Source organism: Ambystoma mexicanum, chromosome 3p (genome assembly GCF_040938575.1).
Source record: "Ambystoma mexicanum isolate Mex_15411 chromosome 3p, UKY_AmexF1_1, whole genome shotgun sequence".
Taxonomy (NCBI): domain Eukaryota; kingdom Metazoa; phylum Chordata; class Amphibia; order Caudata; family Ambystomatidae; genus Ambystoma; species Ambystoma mexicanum.
In genome coordinates, this window is record NC_090925.1 from 31,094,847 (window position 1) to 31,118,780 (window position 23,934).

At 45.0% G+C, this 23,934-nt stretch overlaps 1 protein-coding gene across 2 annotated transcripts in view; it reads left to right on the plus strand.

Annotated features, from left to right (window-relative positions):
- LOC138580097 (transient receptor potential cation channel subfamily V member 5-like) overlaps window positions 1-20,577 on the plus strand; it is a 388,386-nt gene extending 367,809 nt beyond the window's left edge. For both annotated transcript variants that reach the window (XM_069650376.1, XM_069650377.1), the window contains exon 15: window positions 19,489-20,577. In XM_069650376.1, the coding sequence (XP_069506477.1) occupies window positions 19,489-19,774 (286 nt within the window). In that variant the 3' untranslated portion in view covers window positions 19,775-20,577. The remainder of the gene's footprint in view (window positions 1-19,488) is intronic.
- The last annotated feature ends 3,357 nt before the right edge of the window (window positions 20,578-23,934 follow it).

Here is a 23,934-nt window from a genome sequence, read left to right on the forward strand (position 1 = left end):
GACATTAGAGGTTCACACAGTCTTCATAGATAAGAATTATGTAAAGTAGTGAAGCAAGATAATGGCCCTTATTTTTTACTTAATGAAGCCTTTTGAATGGATAAGCTTGTTGGTCAGTATACAATAAGGTTTCATTGGTGTGTCACAATCAGGCAGACAAAGTTAGAAAGAAACTCGACAGCCTGCTTAAGTGTCCCCTTTCTCTTCCCAAATTTTTCACCAGACATCAGGTCATTAACTTTGCAAAACCTCACTAAGAAGAGGAGCGAGTTTCGCTTCAAGTAGCCATCCTTTAGGGAGGGACGTGACTTCACCTGCAGCCGAGGTGCAAGACAAACGCACAGGGCTAGTCATCTTTAAAGACATAAAGACATCCATTGAAGAATCCCCTTCACCCCCTAACCCCAGGGAAAGAAATGATCGGAAGCAAGCATCGGGGAAGAACCTGCATGTTCCGCTGGGGCAACCTTGTGTGCTTGAATCTCTGGCCACAATACACAAACGTTGTGAGGGGTGTAAGGGAATCGATCACCATGAATTGTGTCAACCCAGTAAGGATATTACAGAGAATGGTGGCAGAATTTGGTACCACTGGATATTCTGCCTCAGCAATATTATTGAGGGGGTGCAAATCCTGGACCATCCTCCAACTGTCCCCTTCACTTTGTTCACAGGTTAGACCCAGAAGGTTGTATCATGCCTTGCTTTAACAACACCATAATGGTCTCGTAAATCCCTTTGTCTGTATCTCTAGATATGGGGTACTGCTTAACCCGTGGAAATATCACACCAGGTTTACATTTTATTTGCACTGCTCCAACACACTGCAGTCCCACATCATGAGGATCGCTGGTCCATAAATTGTCTGGGACCTTTTCCAAATCATCCTTCTATTATTGCAATGTATTTTTAACGATATGCATAGTCTGTGGTACTTCCCTTTGCCCTATCGCTATCTGGCAAGGCACCCAATCTCAAACAACATCTCTCCTGTGTCTTCGGTGTCTTTGAACAATTGCTTGTTGGACACATCCCTCATCGAGAAGGTTGGATCGATGCACAACACTGTGCACCACTCTCCGCCTTCCTCTTCTGTGGCTGAGAGAAGCACCTTGTTCTTCTTGATCACTACCACCTCTAAGGGAATTTGAACAATGATGCCTGTTGTTACCTCCTGCAGCCCAACAGGCTGAAACAAAAAATCAATCAGTTCCCGCCATGTCTAATTTCTGTGCCCCGGTACCCAACTCAACAAAACCATTACCCCATAAAGAAACAAGGCTGAATGTACAGGTATCCCCACCACCCTTAATGCATCGTTGCTACAGTCACCATCACTGCACAGGAATCTGGCCAAGGTGAGTTTGCCCCCAGATGCCCCTACAACTATTCCATACACTGTAAAAGTGTTTAAAATGGCATCTTTGAGCGCTCGGTGCTCCAGTCCCCTTCCTCCTTCCCCCCTCCTTCTCCAGCCCAATCCCGCCTCCCACCCTCCCCCTGCACCATGATTGGTGTCCTGGGCCACATATCATGAACCCTCCCAGGGCTGCCCTCTACCCGTCAGCCCCTGTGGCTAAGGGCCCCAAGCAAAGGGCTGCTCCAACAGAGATGGCCCCAAGACGTATCTTCAGGTGTCTGTAGGGGAAGCCAAGGAAGTCAGCAGACACCAACAAAACTGTGAGTGTGGCTTGGGTGGGGTGTAGAGCAATTACTCTACTCCAGAAAGCCCCTGTCACTCTACCTTACCTTCCATAGCGCAGACTGCCATAGACTTAGACAATACATACTTAGTAAGACCTGTGACCACTGAAAATGGATTGTAAATGTTGCCTTGTGATGCATATTAACTTACTTGCCAATTTTAGCCAGTGCCACATCTGTAAGGAACTGAACTTCCGCCTGCATTGCACCGAGATAGAAATGTGACTCTTAACATGCACCACAGCTAGAATTCTCAACTTTAGCTTGCATTGCATCTAGATAGAAATGTGATTGTTAGCATACACCAAACTTAGAATTCTGAACTTTAGCTTGCGCTGCATCTAGATTGAAATGTGATTGTTAGCATACACCAAACTTAGAATTCTGAACTTTAGCTTGCGCTGCATCTAGATTGAAATGTGATTGGTAGCATGGGCCACACTCGTATGGAATTCTGAACTTTAGCTTGCGCTGCATCTAGATAGAAATGTGATTGGTAGCATACACCAAACTTAGAATTCTGAACTTTAGCTTGCGCTGCATCTAGATAGAAATGTGACTCTTAACATGCACCACAGTTAGAATTCTGAACTTTAGCTTGTGCTGCATCTAGATAGAAATGTGATTGGTAGCATACACCAAACTTAGAATTCTGAACTTTAGCTTGCGCTGCATCTAGATTGAAATGTGATTGCTAGCATACACCAAACTTAGAATTCTGAACTTTAGCTTGCGTCGCATCTAGCTAGAACTGTGATTGGTAGCATACACCAAACTTAGAATTCTGAACTTTAGCTTGCATCGCATCTAGATAGAAATGTGATTGGTAGCATGGGCCACACTTGTATGGAATTCTGAACTTTAGCTTGCGCTGCATCTAGATAGAAATGTGACTCTTAACATGCACCACAGTTAGAATTCTGAACTTTAGCTTGTGCTGCATCAAGATAGAAATGTGATTGGTAACATACACCAAACCTAGAATTCTGAACTTTAGCTTGCGCTGCATCAAGATAGAAATGTGATTGGTAGCATACACCACACTTAGAATTCTGAACTTTAGCTTGTGCTGCATCAAGATAGAAATGTGATTGGTAACATACACCAAACCTAGAATTCTGAACTTTAGCTTGCGTTGCATCTAGATAGAAATGTGACTCTTAACATGCACCACAGTTAGAATTCTGAACTTTAGCTTGCATCGCATCTAGATAGAAATGTAATTGGTAGCATGAGCCACACTCGTATGGAATTCTGAACTTTAGCTTGCGCTGCATCTAGATAGAAATGTGATTGCTAGCATACACCAAACTTAGAATTCTGACTTTAGCTTGCGCTGCATCTAGATAGAAATGTGATTGGTAGCATACACCACACTTAGAATTCTGAACTTTAGCTTGCGTCGCATCTAGATAGAACTGTGATTGGTAGCATACACCAAACTTAGAATTCTGAACTTTAGCTTGCATCGCAGCCAGATAGAAATGTGATTGGTAGCATGGGCCACACTCGTATGGAATTCTGAACTTTAGCTTGCGCTGCATCTAGATAGAAATGTGATTGCTAGCATACACCAAACTTAGAATTCTGAATTTTGGCTTGCGTTGCATCTAGATAGAAATGTGATTTGTAGTATACACCAAACTTAGAATTCTGAACTTTGGCTTGCGCTGCATCTAGATAGAAATGTGATTGGTAGCATGGGCCACACTCGTATGGAATTCTGAACTTTGGCTTGCGCTGCATCTAGATAGAAATGTGACTCTTAACATGCACAACAGTTAGAATTCTGAACTTTAGCTCGCACTGCATCTAGATAGAAATGTGAATCTCGGCATGTGCCACCCCTAGATGGAATCTTATAATTGCAATGACAGCAATGCCAACTAACCAACCCACTAACAATTTCATCCCTCTGCATACACATAGACTTGCCCAACAGCACACAACGACTACTGACCGTAAAACAACCCAAGCCCAGCCAACGGACCCACCAGGCTGAGGCTGCCAACAGCACATCACTGCTCTCTTGCACTTTTCCAGCTTATTCCCACTAACCCACCCCCCTCCTCCCTTTTTCAGAGCCGCCAGAGCGCCAGGGGACCACTCCGGTGGTGATAGTGCGCGGTACAAATATCCTTTAACATCAGGGGCGTTGCTAGGTTGGTGAAAGATCCGGGACTAGAGCCCATTGCAAGTCTGGATGTCATATAACTATATCATACGAATGGAGGTGGAGCGTTGCGCTTTCATTTTAATATTTGCATGCATATTATACAGCTCATATAAACAAAAGCAGAGCACTATGTTTTAAGAGAGAGAGGTAACACATCGAACAACATTACTTAGACCTGATAGGCGCTGCATGCTTTCCACTTTGCATATGTCAAAATGCTTTCTCATATAAGGCATGGACCCTCTATACTGTAGAGTGCCTGGAGTGGAGACCATGCACTTGACATCACACTGGAGATACACGGGTGAGATATCACCTTAATATTTTCAAAATTCCTTTACAAAATTCTTAACGCTATGCACACAAATGGTTTAAAGTATTTTATTTTTTTGCTCCTGAACAAGAGGCCAAAGAAGACAAGGCATAATACGCGCCTGTATGTCATTAAAAGAATGTAAACCCCCACTCACGATTCTGTGAGGTAGGTTAGCCATGGAGGAATGCAGAATTTACATGCAGAACCTGAAATGTTCCATACATGAAAAAGATCAGGAGGATTGCTATATTTTACAGCAAACAAAGGGGCGAGCTGTCCAAAGGCAGTCTGAAAGGACAAGCATTGCACACTTATGCTAGAAACTGTACCACCCGAAATAAAAAGTAACACTCACTCACCCACAAAGACATAGACTATACGAGGCCGGGCTCTTGCATTGCTTATACTGCAATCCAAGGGAGTCCTAATCCTTCCTCTCTAAAAGCAGCAAAGCAGGAAAAGGAGTAAATACTTCATGTTGGGGGAAGCTCGCACTACGTTTGAATGCCCAACTACAGCTACTGAGCTATACATCTTCCGTCTGGGGTGTGAACCTGTAAATCTGCCTAACCCACGCGTCAGCTTTCACATGTTGCACAATCTGCGCTAAGCTTTGTGTCAGCCAGCATAACACAACACTACAGGTCTGAGTCACAAACAAGCGGCAGAATATCTCCATAAATAAAGCGCATTTGCAAGAAACAATGTTTGGCAACCTACAACTGATGCACAACTCACACCTCCTTTGTTCAGTCCCTAGGACGTCCATGTAGATGAGGGCAGCAGGAATGTGGTTTGTCTTAGGAGAAACTTAAAGCATGTGCCTAGAAGCTAGCTCATATGGGCTACCAGTCATAATCCCATTTCGTTGTATGGCCTGTGTCCCCTATTCCACTCGTTGTTAAATAGTGTGTTCATGGTATTAACTGCTCAATGTTATGATCATCACCTTATTCACTTGAGGAGGATAGAGGGCTGAGGCTTGTGCACGTGACTTCCATCTGCCAGCATAGCTGAGCCAGTGCCTGACCATTTGAGCTGCCTTAATTGCATGTAAGTCTGACTGAGCAGCTCTTCATTGTCTTTGAGCCTTGGTAGCCTTTGCACTTTTTGCTAATTTTATCTCCTAATATAAAGAACCAGTGTAACGTACACCTGCCGAACTATACCCAGATTGGTCCAAGAGAGATGGACAGTGAAGGGAAGGGACATGTATCACCTCAAACCCTCATGCTGCAGGCGTGAGCCCCAGTGCAGAAATAGAGACCTTTATAACGGGAGGCGGAGGGGTAAAAGCAGGACAGACCTCAAGGCTCTGTCAATTGCACCCCCATTCCCTCTGAGATCCTTTGCAATCTCCCCAGGGAGCCTCTCATTATTTGCAACAATGTTCCAGAGTTTGGGGATCTGAGCCTATCGCGGCAATTCACTGTAAATCATGGCTATACCCAGGCACACGATGACAATAGCTGCCAAAGCGGTTTGAGTACCTGGGTATGCAGTGGCCTTACCTAGGAAATGATGCAAGCATTTGGGCATACCGCATACAACACTACAGCAGTACTTGCCAACACAAAAGAAACTGTTCTCTGAGCAAAACCTAACAGGTTCATCTTTGAAATTTGAATAGAGTACATTGCGTGTTTGCTTCTTGTGTACCCATTGCAAGTGTACGTTTTACTCGTTATTCCCCTTTCCCTATTGGATACAGCTCTGTAGATTCAGGCATTGCTTGTGGGCAGCCTCCTTTCTAATGTGCCTTTAAATAGTTTCTGTTTCTCTGCTTCTGTCACTGCTGGGTCTTGCTTGGGGTTGCAGACACAATTCTACCATCACCATGTTCTCCCCTATGTCCTTGCAGGGATCCCCAGCCTCATCTCTCTTCTAACTCTGTGACCGCAGCTTAATTTCAATGTTACGGCTTTGGGCTTGGGTTTGTTTGTGATGGTCATAATCACAGTTAAACTGGGACTCTTTGGGTGTTGCTATTAACGGCTAAAAACGTGAGCATCACCTGGCAAGTACAAACCATTAGCATTGGAATTCAGCCGTAGAGCGTTCACGAACAGCTTTAATAGCAATGGGGGGCGGGAGGGCAGCCCAAACATGAATGGTGCCATGACATCATCGCCGTGTGGGAAAGTGACCCGCAAAACGGTGTTTGAAAGTTGGCAACTTGATATATATTTTGATATGTTTCTTCTTTAGTCTTGCTTGGGTACCCCACCTCGGTGGGTGATGTCTGCCTGGCCAGGCATTCCGGCATCCCCCATTATGATGGTGCCCAAGGGTTTATTTTAATTTTTCTCTGTTCTTTTGCCTATTTAGATAACTTGCACGTTTTTTCAATTTGTTGTTTTATATATTTTATTTTTTTAACATTTCTTGGCTTTCTTTACGCTGCCTCCCATGTTTTTGGTACTGACACAGGCTCTATGTTATTTGCATGCCGAATCGGGGCCATTTTTTGTATATATTCTTATATCCCTCGCCCTTCTAACATGAATCGGAATTTCACGGTAATTCTGGTTACTCGCTACTTGAGAATGGACTTGACGCCCGGGGACTCTCTCAGTGGTACTAAGGATACACAGCACCAGATTTTTTTTAATAGTGAAGGACAGGTAAAAACAAACTCTGGTCCTGCGAAAGGCTCTGTTTCCTCCTTTGAAATTACGGCAATTTACTCACTGCCTTTGTATCTGTGCTTATATTGCAAAGCTTGCTCAAAAAGCAACTCGTGGTCGGCAAGTTCTGGGCCAGGATTTAAAAGCCACGTGAGAGCCGAGGCACCCCTCTCTCCTTCAGCACCCCTCGCTTTGGCACCCACTCATTTCGCCAGCCCGGAGATGCTTTTGTTTGGATTTCCGGCCCATTTAAGGCAGCGGCTGCAGCGGCAGAAGAAAGGGCTCCCTCTGGGAGGTGGGAAACAGACCATGGCTTCGCTGCGGCAGGGGCTGGCAAGGCCTGGTGGTCTTGTGCGTACCACTCACCCTCACCCCACTCTTAACGATAGGTAAGCCTGAGTGTGGGGGTAGGCGTGAAACGAGACTAACATTTTATTTTGCTATTCATCTGGACAGTGCAGCTCGAAGGTTAAACAGTTAATTCTCTACATGTCCGACTTAACGAGTGCTGTGAGAATGTACCCCATCTCCAATCACCCCCCTGCTGCCATGCTAGTACTAGCCCCGCATCATGATTTCAATTGCCTATAAATGTCTGCGTAGGAAATGGAATGAAGGCTCTACGCTTTACATTAAATGGGCAAAGATATATAATATAAATAGGACCTACTTGTAGCAATTGCATAAGCAAATCAGCACGTGCAAATGTGGCCCGGGCCGGCTCTGCAAAATGTAATTTTTCGCACGGAGGCTGGGTGGGCCACACCAGCCTGCAGCTCGCTCGCAGAAAGCACTGGGCGGGCAAGGCACAGGTGTCTCTCACAACTGCGCATGCGAGAGAGCATGGGCACGTGCGCTTGAGGCCTGGGCGGTGCCCCCCACCATGCGCAAACGCAGCCATGGGCGGCACATTTAGATGCAGCCTGCAGGCCCGAAAGAGGTAGCAACGTTCGTGTTTCGTTCGCGCTGTTCCCATTTAATTTATTGATTAAATAAATTAAATCAGATCTATCTTACTCACAAACGTTACTGCCTGAATCTACCTGTGCCAAGTCTGTGTATTTTGTAACTCAGATTTATGTGCGTGGAGGGCCAGCATGTTCGGGGCTAGCCTTTGTTTGTAGCCCTCTGATCTCCATCCGGGGCTACAACCAAAGGATCCAGGGCTATAGCCCCCCAAGCCCCACCCTAGCGACGCCTCTGTTTACCAATAACAATAACAATAGTCTGCTGATCAAGGAACTTTGTCTCATGCTGAAAAACATCTTCATGTCATCTGATATTAGACGGATTTGGGGTGTCCATTGGGAACTGGTGTACGTCATGAACAGATTCAGCAGATTCTGGGTCGTGTTGCATGATGTTGCCCCAGTAAAAGTGTTTTTCTTCCTTAGTAGTGCAAAATATGCAACATCAGAAGCACCCTTATCATGGAGGATCATGAGAGACATCCACGATGTGTGAAAAGGTGTTGTTGCCATTTTTCATACATGTGTGTCATCTACACCTGTGTTTTATTCATAGTGGTACTGCTGTCACTTGCTGTACGCACTGCATACTATGTTGAGACGAATGAGGTAAAAACTCTGATGTATCCTCCTGTAAGAGAGAAAGGGGATACAAACGTGGCAACAACTAGGCCGCAGAAACCTCATGTGATTGTCCCTACTCTAAAGGTACCCATAAGAAGCACCAGATCCTGTGATAATTGAATCAAAGTTACCCTTTGTAGAGAGGTCACATATGGAGGTGTTTGCAGACCTTATGTGGCCATCATTTGCTGCTGCTAGACAAAAACAGCAGGATAGGGAGAGCCTGTTTGCACGTTCCCCTATACAGATAGCACATGAAAACACACCCAGTCCACTGACAAATGTTCCATTAATTGGTCCACGAAGGAAGAGTTATACTGACATGCTTCATGATTAGATAATACAAGCCCATATGGACAGAGCAAGACCAAAAAGAAATGTTAAGGAGGATGACTATAAGCTTAATATCTATCTGGACAGTACAACACATTTGGGGAATAACATTTGGTATCATCATATAAAGGAAGTAGGAAGACGGACATCAAAAGAGGAATTCTTTCTATGTGCACTCCTGCCCTATAGTATGGGGAAGTCCAAGATCTTCATAGCCATTGAAATAGATGTTCAGACAGCTCATTATCTGTCACATATAGCGCTCTGCAGAACAAGAGGCCAGTTCATGGGCCAAGATGCCTATCTCAAATGGGCAACTGAATGGACAGATCCAGTTGAAGATGACTATGTCCAGGATACAAAGACCAGAAATAGGGAGCATACAAAGAATCACATGATCAGATATGAAACACCTGGAGTAAAAGGGGCTGGAATCAGATGGGAAGTAAACAAAAGACTTGAGAGTCCAGGAAAATCTGCAGAGGATATTCGTAGATGGAAGAACAGAGGCCAGATGCAGATTTGGGGATCAGTATTATCTCCTGATGGCTGGGAAGAAGGAGAGGTTATTTGCAGTGCCTGGGTGATCATTGGTTGTTACGAGCTAGTCCTTGACATTGTGCAAAATGTATGTAAGCCATTATTGCCAAGACTTGCTAAACTACTGACCTGGGTCGCAGATAGAGGAGGACCCTTGCAGATAGGGCCTCTGGAAAAGTCAAAACTCTGTTTCAGAAACAATGGCACAAAAAAAGTTGGAGAGAATCAGAACTGTGGGTGAATCTTTGATGTACCAGGAATAAAAATTGGGACAGCAGTGATCCTGGATCACTATTGGGCATGCAGAGCCAAGGCTTACAAGCTACCCGAAGACTGGGGAGGAATATGCACCTTGGTGAATGTTCATGTTCCAGCATTAGTGATTCCAAAAAGTGATTTGAACGTTGACAGTTTCCTGAGAGCGGATGCTCACCTGAGGAAGAAGAGATCTGTAGGGCTGATAAGTAGAACGAAGAGAGAGAACTTATTTTCAGCTAAATTGATAGAAGCGTTTGAATCTATTCCTTATGAGCACAGACTGTTCATCCAGACTTCATCAGTATTCACGATGATCTTCATGCCGAGAATCTAGGTTGCAGCAAATACCAAATGGCTGCAGATTATCAGATGAGAATTGCTTCAGACGATCAACACAACCATAAAGGGATTCAATGCTATCAAGGAAGAACTGAGAGCTGTAAGAGTGATGACTCTTCAGAACAGATACGTCTTGGATATGATTACACCTATGGATGGAGGCTTTTGTGCAAAAACTGGAGAATCATGTTGCACATTCATACCTTCTCATGATAACAAAAATGGCACCTTGAAAGAGGCTATAGAAATGCTGACAAAACTGCATGGCCAGATGATATACAAAGTAGGAGCTATTGCTAATGACAGCTGGTTTTGGAGCACTCTTTTCTTGGATTCTGCAATGGATGGCAGATATGTTCAAGTTTCTAGGAGCACTGATCGTGTTAGTGTTGCTTGGATTCTGTGTGATCAAGATAATAATCTATCAATGCAGGAAGATGGCAAAGAAAGCCATAGGGTTGAAGATCGTGATCAATGTTTAGTAAGGATTCAAGACTATGGACCTGACAGATTAAGAAATCAGAGACTTTGTGAAGACCAGTATTCATGCACCTGAGGGAATGAAATTCCTGTATCCAAAAGACCATAAGAAGTATGTGGGAAGAACAATCTACTGCAGTCCAAATGGACACTGCATGCATATGACCTGGAACAAAGATGAGCATGTGAAGACAACTGGATGCATGAGGGGGTCATAAAGATATGGCTCCTAAGAAGCATTTCTTCAGACGAGGATGTTTGGATATAAAGGAGAAAGGAAGCGTGGTCAATGAATCACCCAGTGGGGGGAGTGTAGAGAAGGAACTAAGTACCCCCACCTCAACCACTTTACCCAGAATGCCTATTCTGTACTCTTTCACAACCTCTGTGACTCTCTCTCACTTAATATTATCCCCTCTGGCCCGACTCACTCCGCAGGGCATACTCTGGAAGTTCTGATATCCTCAGACCTTCCCCTCTCTGATCCTCTCTCCACGCCTCTCTCCTGGAGTGATCACTGTCTCCTATCCTCCCACCTCACTCTCCCAACCCCTCAGGCCAAGCCACCTCCATCCCTGCCACCTACCTTGTCGGTCATCCGACCCATAAAGCACGTGTGAGCTGAGGCTTTCGCCAGCACCTTCTCACCCCCCCTCCCCATTTTCCCCTTTTCTCCCCAGACAAGCTTTCTAGACAAGTCCGACCTATGAAAGTCTTGTCAAAACAGGTTCACCCCTGTTCCTCCAAAACTATCAAGGACCACCTCGACTCCCTTGTGCACCCTCTTCTTAAGAAACCCTCTGCCGACCCCTCCTGCCCGGCTAACTATCACCCAATTTCCATTACTCCCTTCCTGGGTAAGCTCCTGGGCAAACTGGCCATCTCCCAGCTTAATCTCCACACTGAAACTGTCGGTTGTCTTCATGACCATCAGTCTGGCTTCAGAGCTTCCAGAAGCATGGAAACTGCTCTCCTGATCTTGACTCTAACACCCCTTGTGTCCTCATCTTGCTTGATCTCTCTTCTGCCTTTGACACTGTCAACCATGCCATCCTGCTCAACCGTCTCCGTGATAACCTGGGAATCACTGGTCAGGCTCTGGTGTGGCTGACTTCTTTCTTCTCCGACTGACCCTCCCAGGTCCAACGTGGGTCCTTCCACTCTGATACCTTTTTCTCTACCTGTGGTGTCCCCCAGGGCTCTAACCTCTCTCCCTGGCTGTTCAACCAATACCTGGCACTCCTTGCCCACCGCATCGCCGCTCTCTGCCCAAATTCCGAGTGCTATGTGGATGATACCCAGCTCATTTTCAGGCTCCCCTCAGCCTCCTCCTCTCCTTGCCTCATCTCTGACTGTCTTTCTGCTATCCAGGAATGGTGTGCTGCCAATGACCTCTGCCTTAATGCCAGTAAGACTGAGATTCTACTCATCGGCACACCCTCTTCCCTCCTTCCCAGCAGCTCTCTGGCCGGCCTCTCTTGGCCCTCTTCCTGCTCCCACCTGCAAGGCTAAAAACCTCGGGGTCATCTTCGATTCCACTCTCTCCTTCTCTCCTTATATCTCTGACGTCTCTAAGAAGTCACACTACCAGTTTCACCTCCTCAGAGGTATTCTTCCTTTCCTCTCCTTTCCCCAGAAGCTCACTGTCTCCAGAACCCTGGTTCCCTCTAGGCTGGACTATTGTAACAGCCTCTATCTTAATCTGCCTGCCTCTACTCACCGCCCTCTTCAACTTATCCAGAACAGGACTGCAAGACTTATCTTTGGCCTCAAGCCCAGGGATCATATCTCTCCAGGACTTAAATCCCTGCACTGGCTCCCAGTGGCTGCGAGGATTAAGTTCAAAACCCTCTGCATTGTCCACAAGGCTTTCTGGGGCCTGGGGCCGCATTACCTTCAACTCTCTCTTCCAAAATATCTTCCTTCTCAAGCTCTTCGCTCATCCGTCTCCAACTCCCTCATGGACAGTCGCTTCTCCAAGCAAAGAGTCGGTGGTAGATCTCTCTCTTCAGCAGGGGCCTCCCTTTGGAACAGCCTTCCTACCTCTCTGAAACTTGCGGAGAACCATCTCCGGTTCCGGAAGCACCTCAAAGCCCTCCTCTTTGCCTCTGCTTTCTCTCCCTCTCTCCCCTGCTGAATTCCTGGTTGAAACTGCACTGGTTTACCTGGCCACCCCTTTCTGTTCTTGGGCACCGGCCCTGCCAGCTGCACACCTGCACTGCCTCCCTGGCAACCCCATGGACTGTTTTCTGCATCCCTAAAGTCCCCCTACCAGCACTTATGTCTGCACTTACCCCGCACTTGCCACCAGCTGGCCTTTTTTTAATCTTATTTATTCTTCTATCCTTGTACTGCACTTCCCCTCCCCCATGCACTCTCCCTCTCCCTCAATCCCTGCACTTGCGCGATTTTAATGACACCTGGCCTAGTAAGATCGTTGTCTGTCTTCCCTTGTTCCCCCTCCCTTGCCTCGTCGCGCCTTGTATAGGCGCGTTATAAATGCCATATCATATCATATCATATATGTTGGAAACTAGAGTATGTGACATGTGAGGAACAATTGAAACAATAGATGCCAAAGGAAATCCTGGAGGCAAGGTTCCCTTTGAGAAAACCATACCTGCATTTGAGACAGTATGATGGCTGTTTAAATGAAATCCCAGAAGAAGCAGGACGCCTGACTGACGAAACAGATTGGTGATGTCATGGGAGAGTCGAGCTGACGTAAATAGAAGAGATGCAGAGACGAGAGAATGTGTATATTCTATAAGCCATCGAGAAAGTATCAAAGATAAGCAACATCTTGGGCTCAAGATGAAGAGGCTTATGCTACAGAAACGATGAAGATATTAAGCCAGTTCACACGTGTACAAACACAAAGTAACGCAAGCAGACAAAGTTTTCATGAGGCTAGCTTTACGGTGAATAGATTGCAGCAAGTGCAATGAATGGATACATAGGAATGAGTAAAGAATGGATGGTCCCATTACGAACCATAAGCAGAGCTCAGCTAAAGGAGAAAAGCCACTTTTTTCAGGATGGCGCAGTTAGAAAAGAAATGGATTACAAACGAAAAGTTCAGAAAGGCAAGGTTGAACGAGCCAAGAAGCCTAGCTCGTATTCGGCTGAGAAGAACAGAAATTAGTTACAATCTTGTGAAGGAATGAACCTCCTGTTCAGAAGCTTGGAGAGAACAATGAAGACGTCAAAAGCTCATTGGAAAATAGTCTTTTCAATACACTGAAAGCTCAATTTCGTGATCTGCAGTCGTGTGGGGAGAAGGAGTTGGACAAGCAGGATGGTCACACTTGCGCACGAGGGCAGAGCACGCCTCTACTTCTCTGTATCTTCCAGAGCAGAATAACACTCCCAAAGACAGGTTTAAAGGCTTTATTCGACAACTGACCACTGAGGTGATGATGGATGGTTTTCTAATTGGCGGGAAGCAGATTTTCAAGACTAGCTCACCAGCACCTGGACGCTCGGCCTGCGTACGGCTAGCGTGGGCTGAAGGATGCTGACGGAGGTTAGAAGCCAATCAATGATGGAGGATCTCATGATTAGGGGTCCTATAGTTTCGTAGCCAATAGGAGGTTGTATTTAGTAACATTCATAGAAACCTATCACCTTTCTCACGCACATTAGACAAGTATGGATTATATACTTAGATGTTCCCGACCCTTTCACTCTCTTCAGTAGGTTTTTGCAGTTTGGCACATACGATGACGTTATTAATACGCAGGTTGTGCATCACCTATGACGAGATTTTAGTATAAATTTGTGCTTTTTATGAAGTTTGTTGAGAGACCTTGCTATGATACATCCAATGACGTTTGTTGTACTCCCTGTTTTAGATAATTGATATTAAAACAGTTATCTTTTTGCCAACATCCTGAGCCGTTTTGTTTATTGATTTTTGAGTAACCTTTGCATCCCCATTCCTCTCGAATGTATTGCTGAACCGTCCCCCGTTCAAAAGGTTTATAGCTGCACAGTCCATCTCATAAACATGATACCTCCCCAATCCTGATGACCGATTGTCTGTTTGGGGGGAGGGGGTCATATGTTTGCTCAGCTTATTAATGAAGTCAGATGAAGGGTTTCTCAAGATCAGTGGCACCTTTTCAAATGGGTCTCAAAAAACCACTAGGACAGATTCCACACATACAGAATATGCAAACCATTCCCACGAGGTCCATTTCGTTTAAGGGGTTCCCATAGGTGAATCTTCCTCTGGAATTAGAACAGGGAGACTTTAAGACCACGTGCAGACAACATGAATGCCTCTAGTACCCTCTCACCCTCACTTGTATCCCCCGGGTCAGTCCGGTGTACAGTGCTCAGTTGGTACTACGTCCTTTCATTGATACCCATTTTTACGCCAGGTATTTTTCCATGGAATTCTTGCAGAAAAAACATTTCAAAATTTTTGGCAGGGTGGTAAAGAGCATATAAAGGGTTGGGGGCAGTCAGGAATAAAAAAAATAGGTAGATGATGGGGAGCTTAGGTGGGTAACCCCCCAAAAATAATTGTAAAAGAAATGTGGTTTTCGGCAAAAATTCAGATGGAAAACACCTGTTGTAAAAACCGGTGTCGATGAAATGACATAGAGCCGCTCAGTTGCTTCCCAACTTGGTTTAACCTTTATATAACCCATACAAATGTGTAATCCCACAGTGTGTCATTCCCATGAGGGCCTCAGGGAGTGAGGGAAGAAGAGACCAGCAAACTGAGAGAGAAGACAGAACAAGATACCTTTCATGGGATTCTGCGTGTCGGGAGCGAACCCTGCGAACGTTCGCCGATCATGGAGGATAGAAGGCCGGCTAACCCCAGAGCGTCATTGACGGACCGTGATCCACCAGAGCAGAGCTGTGAAGGGAAATTGGGAATCCTACCGCAACCAAAAATGGCCATTGCGGCTTTTGAAACCCTGGGATGGTGCAGGCCAGCAAATGGTAGAGAATGGAACAAATGTAGTTAAGAGCCTATGTGGAGGCTTCGGAGATTGCTTACCATGAGGCCATCCAATCAGAGACCTTGGTAGATCTGGCCTAAAGGAGTGAGACCTTTCCAAATCCAGGCCAGATCGGAGGTGAGGCATCAATCAGCGGGGAGTGAGGAAAGCAAGCACACTCCACCTGATTCCATGATCACTGATAAGCTAAAGAAGGCTGGAAGGTTTGTCTGGGCTTAAGAGGTTCAGGGTATTGAAGGAGCTGAAATACCTGAAGAAGTTTGGAGGCCCGTTCAAGCTGTGGGCTTTAACTCTGCCGAGGACTCTGAATGTTTTGCAAGCCTGGAATATACGATGAGTTGGTTTGATGTCTGTATAACTCCCATTGAAGGCTGCATACCAAACAGGCTGTATTTGTTGTGACCATTTCTGGGGGTTTTAACTCCAGAACCACCTGCCCCCAAGCACCACCCACCCCCTTCCGCATTTTCCCGATTTACTTTTAATTGGGGGTTTCACCCCCAAACTGCCCTTTACTGCCCCCCCCCCCACACATCACACACAGACACAGGTATTAGCCTATTTGATCATTCATAATCGATCAAATGGTACATTTGACCAAATTCGGCCAGGAACATTCGATCGATTATAAAACATACCAAACATGTGGCCTGGGGGTTACGGGGGTGTCCCCCACTCCCTAAGATCGGTATTTCTGGCCTTAGAAGTTGCAGGGATGCCTCGCTTCCTAATCATCGGAGGCGGGACCAAAAATAAAATGTCAAAAAGGGAAAACAAATAAAAAGGGACCCTGCAGCATCGGATCCGACCCACGTTAGAGGGACGGATCTGACACTGCAGGGTTACAGGGGACCTGGAGACAAGCAAGCAGGTAAGTAGGGGAGGGGGAGTGAGGGTGGGCATATTTGGGTTAAATGTGAAGAGAGATAAAGCACCTATACACAGGCAAGTGTTTCAAAGTGCTCGAGGAGGGTGGGAACATGGGGAAAAGCCGCAGTCGCTCAGATCCCTTGTAATTCTGAGATGATAAAAGTGTGTAAAGTACATTTAACAGTTTGAGATACAGCATATTGGCCTTACAGCGATTCTGCAGTTTTGCCAGTGCAATTAGGGGTGAAGACAAGAGAGAACAGACAGACGATCTTCCGGCACGGTGCATTCAGTTCGTGCAAGTGCACAGACGGTGACAGGGAGGGGGGGTCCAAGAGCACCCGGTCAGTGCTGACTGGGTAAGTGCAGAGAGAGACACTCTCTTGGGTTGTTTCTCAAGTGCAGTTTTGGTGGGTCAGGTGTAGCGCCCTGAGGCATGTGTGAAACAGGACTGGCAGGGTGCCTGGGCCTAGGAGACTCTGAGGTACACCAGGTGGCCAGTCAACCAGGTGTAAGGAAGAGGAGGGGGAGAGGGAAAGAGCAGAGAGCTAAGTTAGCAGGGCAGATGGAGAGAGAAGGAAGAGGAGAAGAGGAAGGTCTTGAGGAGTTTCCAGAACTTAAGTGCTTCAAACTAAGGAGGACTATTAATTAAGTATACACAATTACATTATTTAGCGTCAATGGAGGCAGTGGTGGGCTCAGGTAGGGAGGATGTGTAGAGGGCAGAGGGAGGTCTGTGTTTAGCAAGTAAGTTTGAAATTGGGCTGGCTTTGATTGTGATGGGCAGTGGGTTCCAGTGGAGTGGGGTGAGTAGGGAGAACGAGCGGAAGCGAGAGCAGGCACAGTGAGGGTATGACTCAGTGAGATTGAATGCAGAGGAGGATCAGAGGGAATTTGATGGTGAGTAAAGTGAGGTACAATAAGACACATACTAAGGAGCAAAGGCATTGATTTCTTTGTAGACTATGAGAAAGAACTTGAAAAGAGAGTGGTTGTTCATGGAGAGCCAACCAGCATGTTGTCGGTAGGTAGAAGTGGGGCAGGATCTGGGTAGGATGCAGACAGTGCAGGCAGCAAAGTTAAGGACTTTGTCTAGAGAGGAGGAAGGAGTAGAGAGGAAGGCCAAGGAGTACGCTTGAGCAGTAGTCAAGCTTGCTGAGCACAAGAGTCGAGATACAAGTTTTGCCGAGTGGTTAGCATGAAAAGATGCCCATTTCTATTTCATACTTTGCCTGGTGTCCACCTCAGCAAGGCGCTCCCTTTGAAGCAAGACGACACGGAGCAACACGGGTTCGATCCCCAGGTCTGCGCTTAGAAACCTCCTTGGAATTAAGCGTGTTATAAATACCCTATAATATATCATATCATGATGATGCACCTCGATAGTAAGGGCAGTGATGAGGAAGAGTAAGACTCTTGAGTAATGACGCCTGCTTTCGATCATCAGGCTTCATGTTCTACCTTCAGATACTGACAGCATCAGGACAGAGCCGCAGCATGATAAAAAAAATCATCTTCATCTGTAGGCCCCAATCTGACTAGGAAGTGACCTACTGCTACTGCACGTGCACATCTCATGAACTCCATGTCACACCTTCAGGGTACTGGTACTGGTACTGGCTTTTCAGTGCCAACCAAAAATTGCATTCAGGGTCTGGCCGAAAACATAAGCTCAAGCCTGTGTGCTGCAATCATAAAAAGAGGTATGCAATTGGATCAGCCAAGGGGAGGTGCACTTGCATAGATTTGATACTTAATATACGTGTTTTGTTCTCCCCACCAAACCATTTGATATATTACTGTGTTCATTTTGTCACAATAATATTAGAGGCTTTTTCCAAAGCGTGTGCTCCCAACATACGTGTGATCTTAACAAGAGGCCTACACTTACCTCCTGGTCTCTGCACTCTGCCTCGCACTTCTGCACTCGGAATACGTTCAATGTGAGAGGTAAACCTCTTCTGGACTTAACCCAGGCCCCTGATGGACTGGGCACACCTGTTCCCCCTCCCTCGCACTTCCTGGCTGTGCACTTGCACGCCATTGAATGCGGTAGGCCTAATAAGATTTTGGCCTGTCCCCCCTTTGTCTTCCCTCCCTAGTCTGGTTGCGCCTGAAACACTTTGTGCATAGGCGCATTATTGATGATGACCTATCATCATTCAATACGAATGTCACTAGGCCTACTACGCTAGATTACTGTTCTGTATGTGCACCCCCACCCCTCCTTCCTCCTTACTGCTTGTCATGCACGTGTACTATCTGGCAAGTCGTTAGGCCTAGCACGGCATCTTATTGATTGTTTGCTCTTCCCTTCTCCCCCTCCCTTCTCTCCTCCCCGCCTGTCATGCAGTTGTGCTAGTAGAAATGCCTCTGGCCTAGTATGCTAGTTAATATTTGTTAGATCATTCGGAATCTTCAAGGCCTAAGAATCACTACTGGTGTCCATTGCTTTGAAGCACTCCACTTGTGTATAAGCACTTTGCAAATAAACAATTACAATCACAATAGATCTTGCATCTATCGTACAGGCTGGTTTATAGATAATGCATGCAAATAAATCTACACACGTAGTTTTGAGTCTTACATTCAGAAGTCATAGCTTGTGGTACTTTCCAAGCAGATGACAACACGGTACACATTCCTTTCCCCAAGTCAGGTGAAGGAGTTAGTCATTATTATTTCCAATGGGGAGGCTGTGGTTCTCAGCATTGTCTCCACTATGCTGGCAATTTTCAACATAGAAAATTAAATGGGCAGTGGGCCAGGTGAGATGTTGGGCATCTGTAAACATTTGCTCGATGAGAATACCTTTTATGAATTTGTCAGGGAGTCGTCGTTGATCCTTGGGATATGATCTGACTTGCACCGGCCTTCATTGTGAATGATATCACTTGGGTTTCATTTAATGGCTGCATGGATGAGATGGCTTGTGTCTACTACAGGTCATGCTTCTTATTCGGTCCCAACCCGCAGAGTATTTTCAGTTCAGTTCGCAGTCAAGATTCTGACAGCTGTGGGTTGTGGTGGAATTTAGAGGCCCTTTCAGAAGGGGACTGCTTTACCCCACAAATTGTGCATTGAATGATATCATTTCTAAAAGAGTATTATTCTTTATTACCAAAATGTGACCAACTGAATCTCAGCACAATGATTTCTGAACATAAATACATTTTTGGGAGTAGGTTTGTGCAACATATTGTGTAGGTGGACAGAATTATGGTTAATAAATGCACCTTCCTCCTTAACACATGCTGGGTGTTGTTCATTGCAGTGTGGAGGAGTTGAAGACCTACAGTGAAGTGGACACGTCTACGAATGAGGAGCAGGAGAACCGAGACCTGAGTGCAAAGAGCGACGATCCCATCAATGACCTACTTACTCCGTCGACGGAGGAGCCGCCACATGACTCGGAGCTCTTCTTGCGTTTGCCCTTCCGTAGAAGCATCATCAAGAGGAAGTCCAGTCGCGGTTGGAAGATCCTTCGGAAGACCTCTATAGCGGATATTAAAGGGACAGCCAACCCCTCCTTTGATGGGGAGGAGACCTATCTAATCTGATATTTCTGATTGACCGTTAAATCCTAATATCAACCACCAAACAAACATTTGTGAAGCCGAGAGCCACTTGCTGAAGATGGCGTAGCAGATCTCACCAGCAAATTCCACTCTGACTAATCAATCTTCTGAATCACAAATGTGGCAACAGTCGACATATCCTCTATGAGTCAGCATTTCCTGCTAGATGTCTTCTACAGATGAGGAAGGATCATTTTTTTATTTTTTATTATCTGTCATTGTGCCTTTGTTCTTTTCTCTGCCCTTTTCTCTTGCCATTTCTTACTGTATTTTCTCTCAAACCCACCTGATCATAATCTTGCTACGTTTACTCCACCCTATCCCACTCTCTCTTGCCTCTTTCTACTCTCCTCACCTCTTCCGCTTTTATCTGTTCTTCTCTCTTGCACTTTCTCTCTTCTGTCGCTACTTTTGCTTCCTTTCAGCCCTTTGATAGTTTATTTTTTACAATGATCTACTCTCGATTGACTCCTAGCCTCGTACCACATCTCTTTTTGTAATTCTTTTGCATCTGTAGACTTTTGACTCTTTCCAATTTTTCCTTTGACTTTCTTTCTCTCGCTGCTGCTCTTCTGTCTTTCAAGTACTGCTCCTTTTCCCTTCTCTGGGTCAACTTCAACTTATCAAACAGGAACATAACACAACTAACAGCTCCCCTCCCACATCCTGTACTGACAAACCCATTGTTTGAAAAGAAAAAGGTCTCAATAATGTCACTTACATCTTTATTTGCTGTTTCATGACAATCCCTCATATAGTTATAAAATATTCATCTAAACATGGTTCATGATGTGTTGTTCTTTGCGTGTGCTTTGATCGACTACAGAACATCCGCATTGTATTGGTTTGCATTCTGAATCGAATTTGTAACACACAATATTTTAGGGGAATTCTGCTCTGTGACTCATCACCCATTTAAGTGTTATACTTGCCTGCTTTATTCATTGCTTCATTTCCAAAGCAAAATGTTATCTGGCACAATACATTCTCCTGAGAGTATACAGGCTAGCACAAAGATTATCTCTGAGGCTCTCTGTGCCGGGGGGGGGGGGGGGGGTTGGAGGGGTTCACCCGCCAGCTTTGCCCCATATTTCTGCTGGCTTTCCCTCTTCATGTTGGCCCTTCAATATCCCAGCTTTTTGGAGATGCAAATGTCAAGGAATTTAATATTCCTAACCCCATCTCTCACACGCAAATCAATATTTTCTAGTACTAACTGTGGACCCCCTACTGAAGCTAATCAGCAACACCTTTGCTAAATCTCAGGTTCACACTTTTAATCTTCTGCTGTATCATTCTTCTTACCCACATAACATCATGGAATATTTGGAGGTCACCCTACACGCAAAATCAACTGACCGTTCCCACATCAAATTGTGCTATGTTTCGGCTAAAGGTTAAAAATTCATCAAATGCCAAAACTTCCAGCTTCCATTATTGGAGCCAACCAAGTTCATAAAAGTGGATATTTTACAATGTTTTCCTTGCCTGTTTAGGGCAACTTTCTGTTGAATGACAAAATCATTTTTTGATGAAACGCAATTTAATTAGAACTACCTTTTGGAGAATTTCTGAGATGGTACTTTGGTCATGGGGCTGTTGGTTTTCTTCAGGAATTTGGTGTCTTCCTGGCTTAGGTTTCTATTATTGGGCCCCTACAGGTAGTAGATATCTTGAGGGTTCAGTTGGTTTAAATCTTTTCACTCTGGCAGATCTCAAGCTATTCAGATGGGATCTTTAAGCTCCCCCCCTTCGGCCCATGCAATATGGTGTGCCCAAGGGTGCATCTTGCCACCTATTTTGTTTAACCTTTACATATAGCCACTGGAGGAGGGGGCTTGGAGGCTCAGTATGGGGTAGGCATTAGCAATATGTCAGGGATACCCAGTTGTATTTGAAGATCTCACTGCTTAGGATGTCTCATCTAAAGAGATGCCTGAATATGCTTGCATCACGGATGCTGGCTGCCAATTTAAAATTAAATCATCCAAAACAGAGTGCCTTCTGTGCTCACGTGGGAATCAAGAGCCAATGGGGGTGGGCTTTCTATTCTTGGTAGGATTGGCATTTCACCTTGGCTTGCCTCCTCTGCATGCTCACTTGGTTTTGGTCAGATTCCCGACTTTCAGCGAAAGTTCATGTATCCGAGAACACTGAAGCTGTGCAATACCAGGCCTCTTTATTGTGCCAAATTAAGCGCTTCCTCCCACCGGAGCTATCTCGCTCAGTTGTACAGTCCTTGGTGCTCTTGCACATTGATGGAAGGACCACTCTCCTGCTCCTAAAAACTGTTCTTTGCGCCTTGAAGCCTTCATTTCATAATGCGGCTCAACTTACTTTTAGCGCATATATAACTGGCCTAATTGCCCCCATATTAAAATCACTTCACTGGCTACCTTTTGAAGCCAGGATTCAATTTAAGGTTTTCTGTATTGCTTTTCAAGCCATTCGTCCTCTGCATCCTTTGTGCCTGTCTCAGAAACTGACTTTTTCTGGTGGACATGTATTAAGATGCCCAGCCCTGTGAATCAAGCCTTGTCTGCAGGCATTCCTTGCAAATGGGGTGCTTTGCTGCCTTCTCTTCGCCTTGCGCCATCTATTCTTCTCTTCCATAAAAATTGACAGACATTTTTTGTTTCCTCACTAAAACCCTTTTTTAGGTAAGAAATATATACTCTTTCCTTGCCTTTTTAAATGTTGCATTCAATATATTACTCATTTTTAAATGTGTGTACTGTTATCTTTTTTAATTGTATGGAGGCCCAAATGATTTTGATCAGGTTTGCGCTGTAATTACATAAAATACATTTTATCTGAGAATGCCAACCCACACCATTAAACAGTGTCTCTATTTTCTATCTGGTCACTAAAATGGAAATATTAAGAAACATTCTATTCACTGTCAATATTTCCAAATTCTAATTGAATGCTTTCTGCTATATTTGTGGGGATGAATTAAGCCTTTTTAACCATTTTACACTTATTTTTCTTTACCATGAACTTTGAAAATCAAGAGTGGTCACGATATATTTTTGCTAGAATTACTTCCAGCCATTTGCAGGTATTGAATACACTTATCCATGGTGTGCGGCACGTCTGGGCAAAGCACATTTAAAAACCTGTGCCCCTCTTCGAAGTTGCCCTAGTTTGAATAAGTGGACCCACGTATGCACTAGTGGATGGGAGGGAGAATTTTAGCAGGTGGATTTAATCCAGGCTCTTAGATTGGCTTTAGGTAACCACCCTTAGAAATCCTGGACTTTTGATAGTTTCTTTAGCTCTTTTCATTGTATGCTTCTCAGTGGTTGTAATAACATAACCTGCCTACTGGATTGCCAATTCTGGCAGCACTACCATGAGTATATTTTGAAGTTGTACTGTGCCATATTTGAGGTGGCTATAAACATTAATTATTGGTGAGAGGCTTTAGATTCATGGAATTGAATGGGAGAAGAGTATGGTGTTATGACTATATTCAATTACATTATTGCTAATATTCGAGATGGCTTATTGTTTTATCATACTATTTTTAATGCTCATATTATCTCTACTGGTGAATGCATATAAAGAAATAATAAATAAAAGAGTGAAAGCATTATTTATTTTTTCATTCATGAGTATAAATAGGCATTATATTTCAAGGGTTTTAGTTTTAAAATTGGGCTGGGAATGTATTGATTGCATCTAATAACAATCGTTTACACTATGATAATAAGAATGTGTTCCTAGATTTTCGATTGGTAGGCACACGCAATAGTGCTTTTCAATTGTAAACCACTCAGGTGCTCAGGGGTAGTGGTTTCTCCAGAACTAAGTTCAGGGATCCCACTCTCTTCAGACCCTTACATTGGGTGTAGCCAGGGGAGTTGCTAGGTCTGGAAAAGACCCGGGGCTAAAATGATGTCGGAACTGTTGGGACTGGGGGCTAGCTAGTCTTTTGGCTGTAGCTCCAGAGATTCTATCCGGGGCTACAACCAAAAGATCAGGGGCTATAGCCCCCTTAGCCCCCCCCTAGCAACGCCCCTGGGTGTAGCAGTATTCTCTACTGCAAGGCATGCCACGGTGCTAGGTGGGTATTCTGATTGCCTGTGGGTTGGAGGCTAGGCTCTGGCAGGAGGGATATGTTGAACATGATTGCTGTA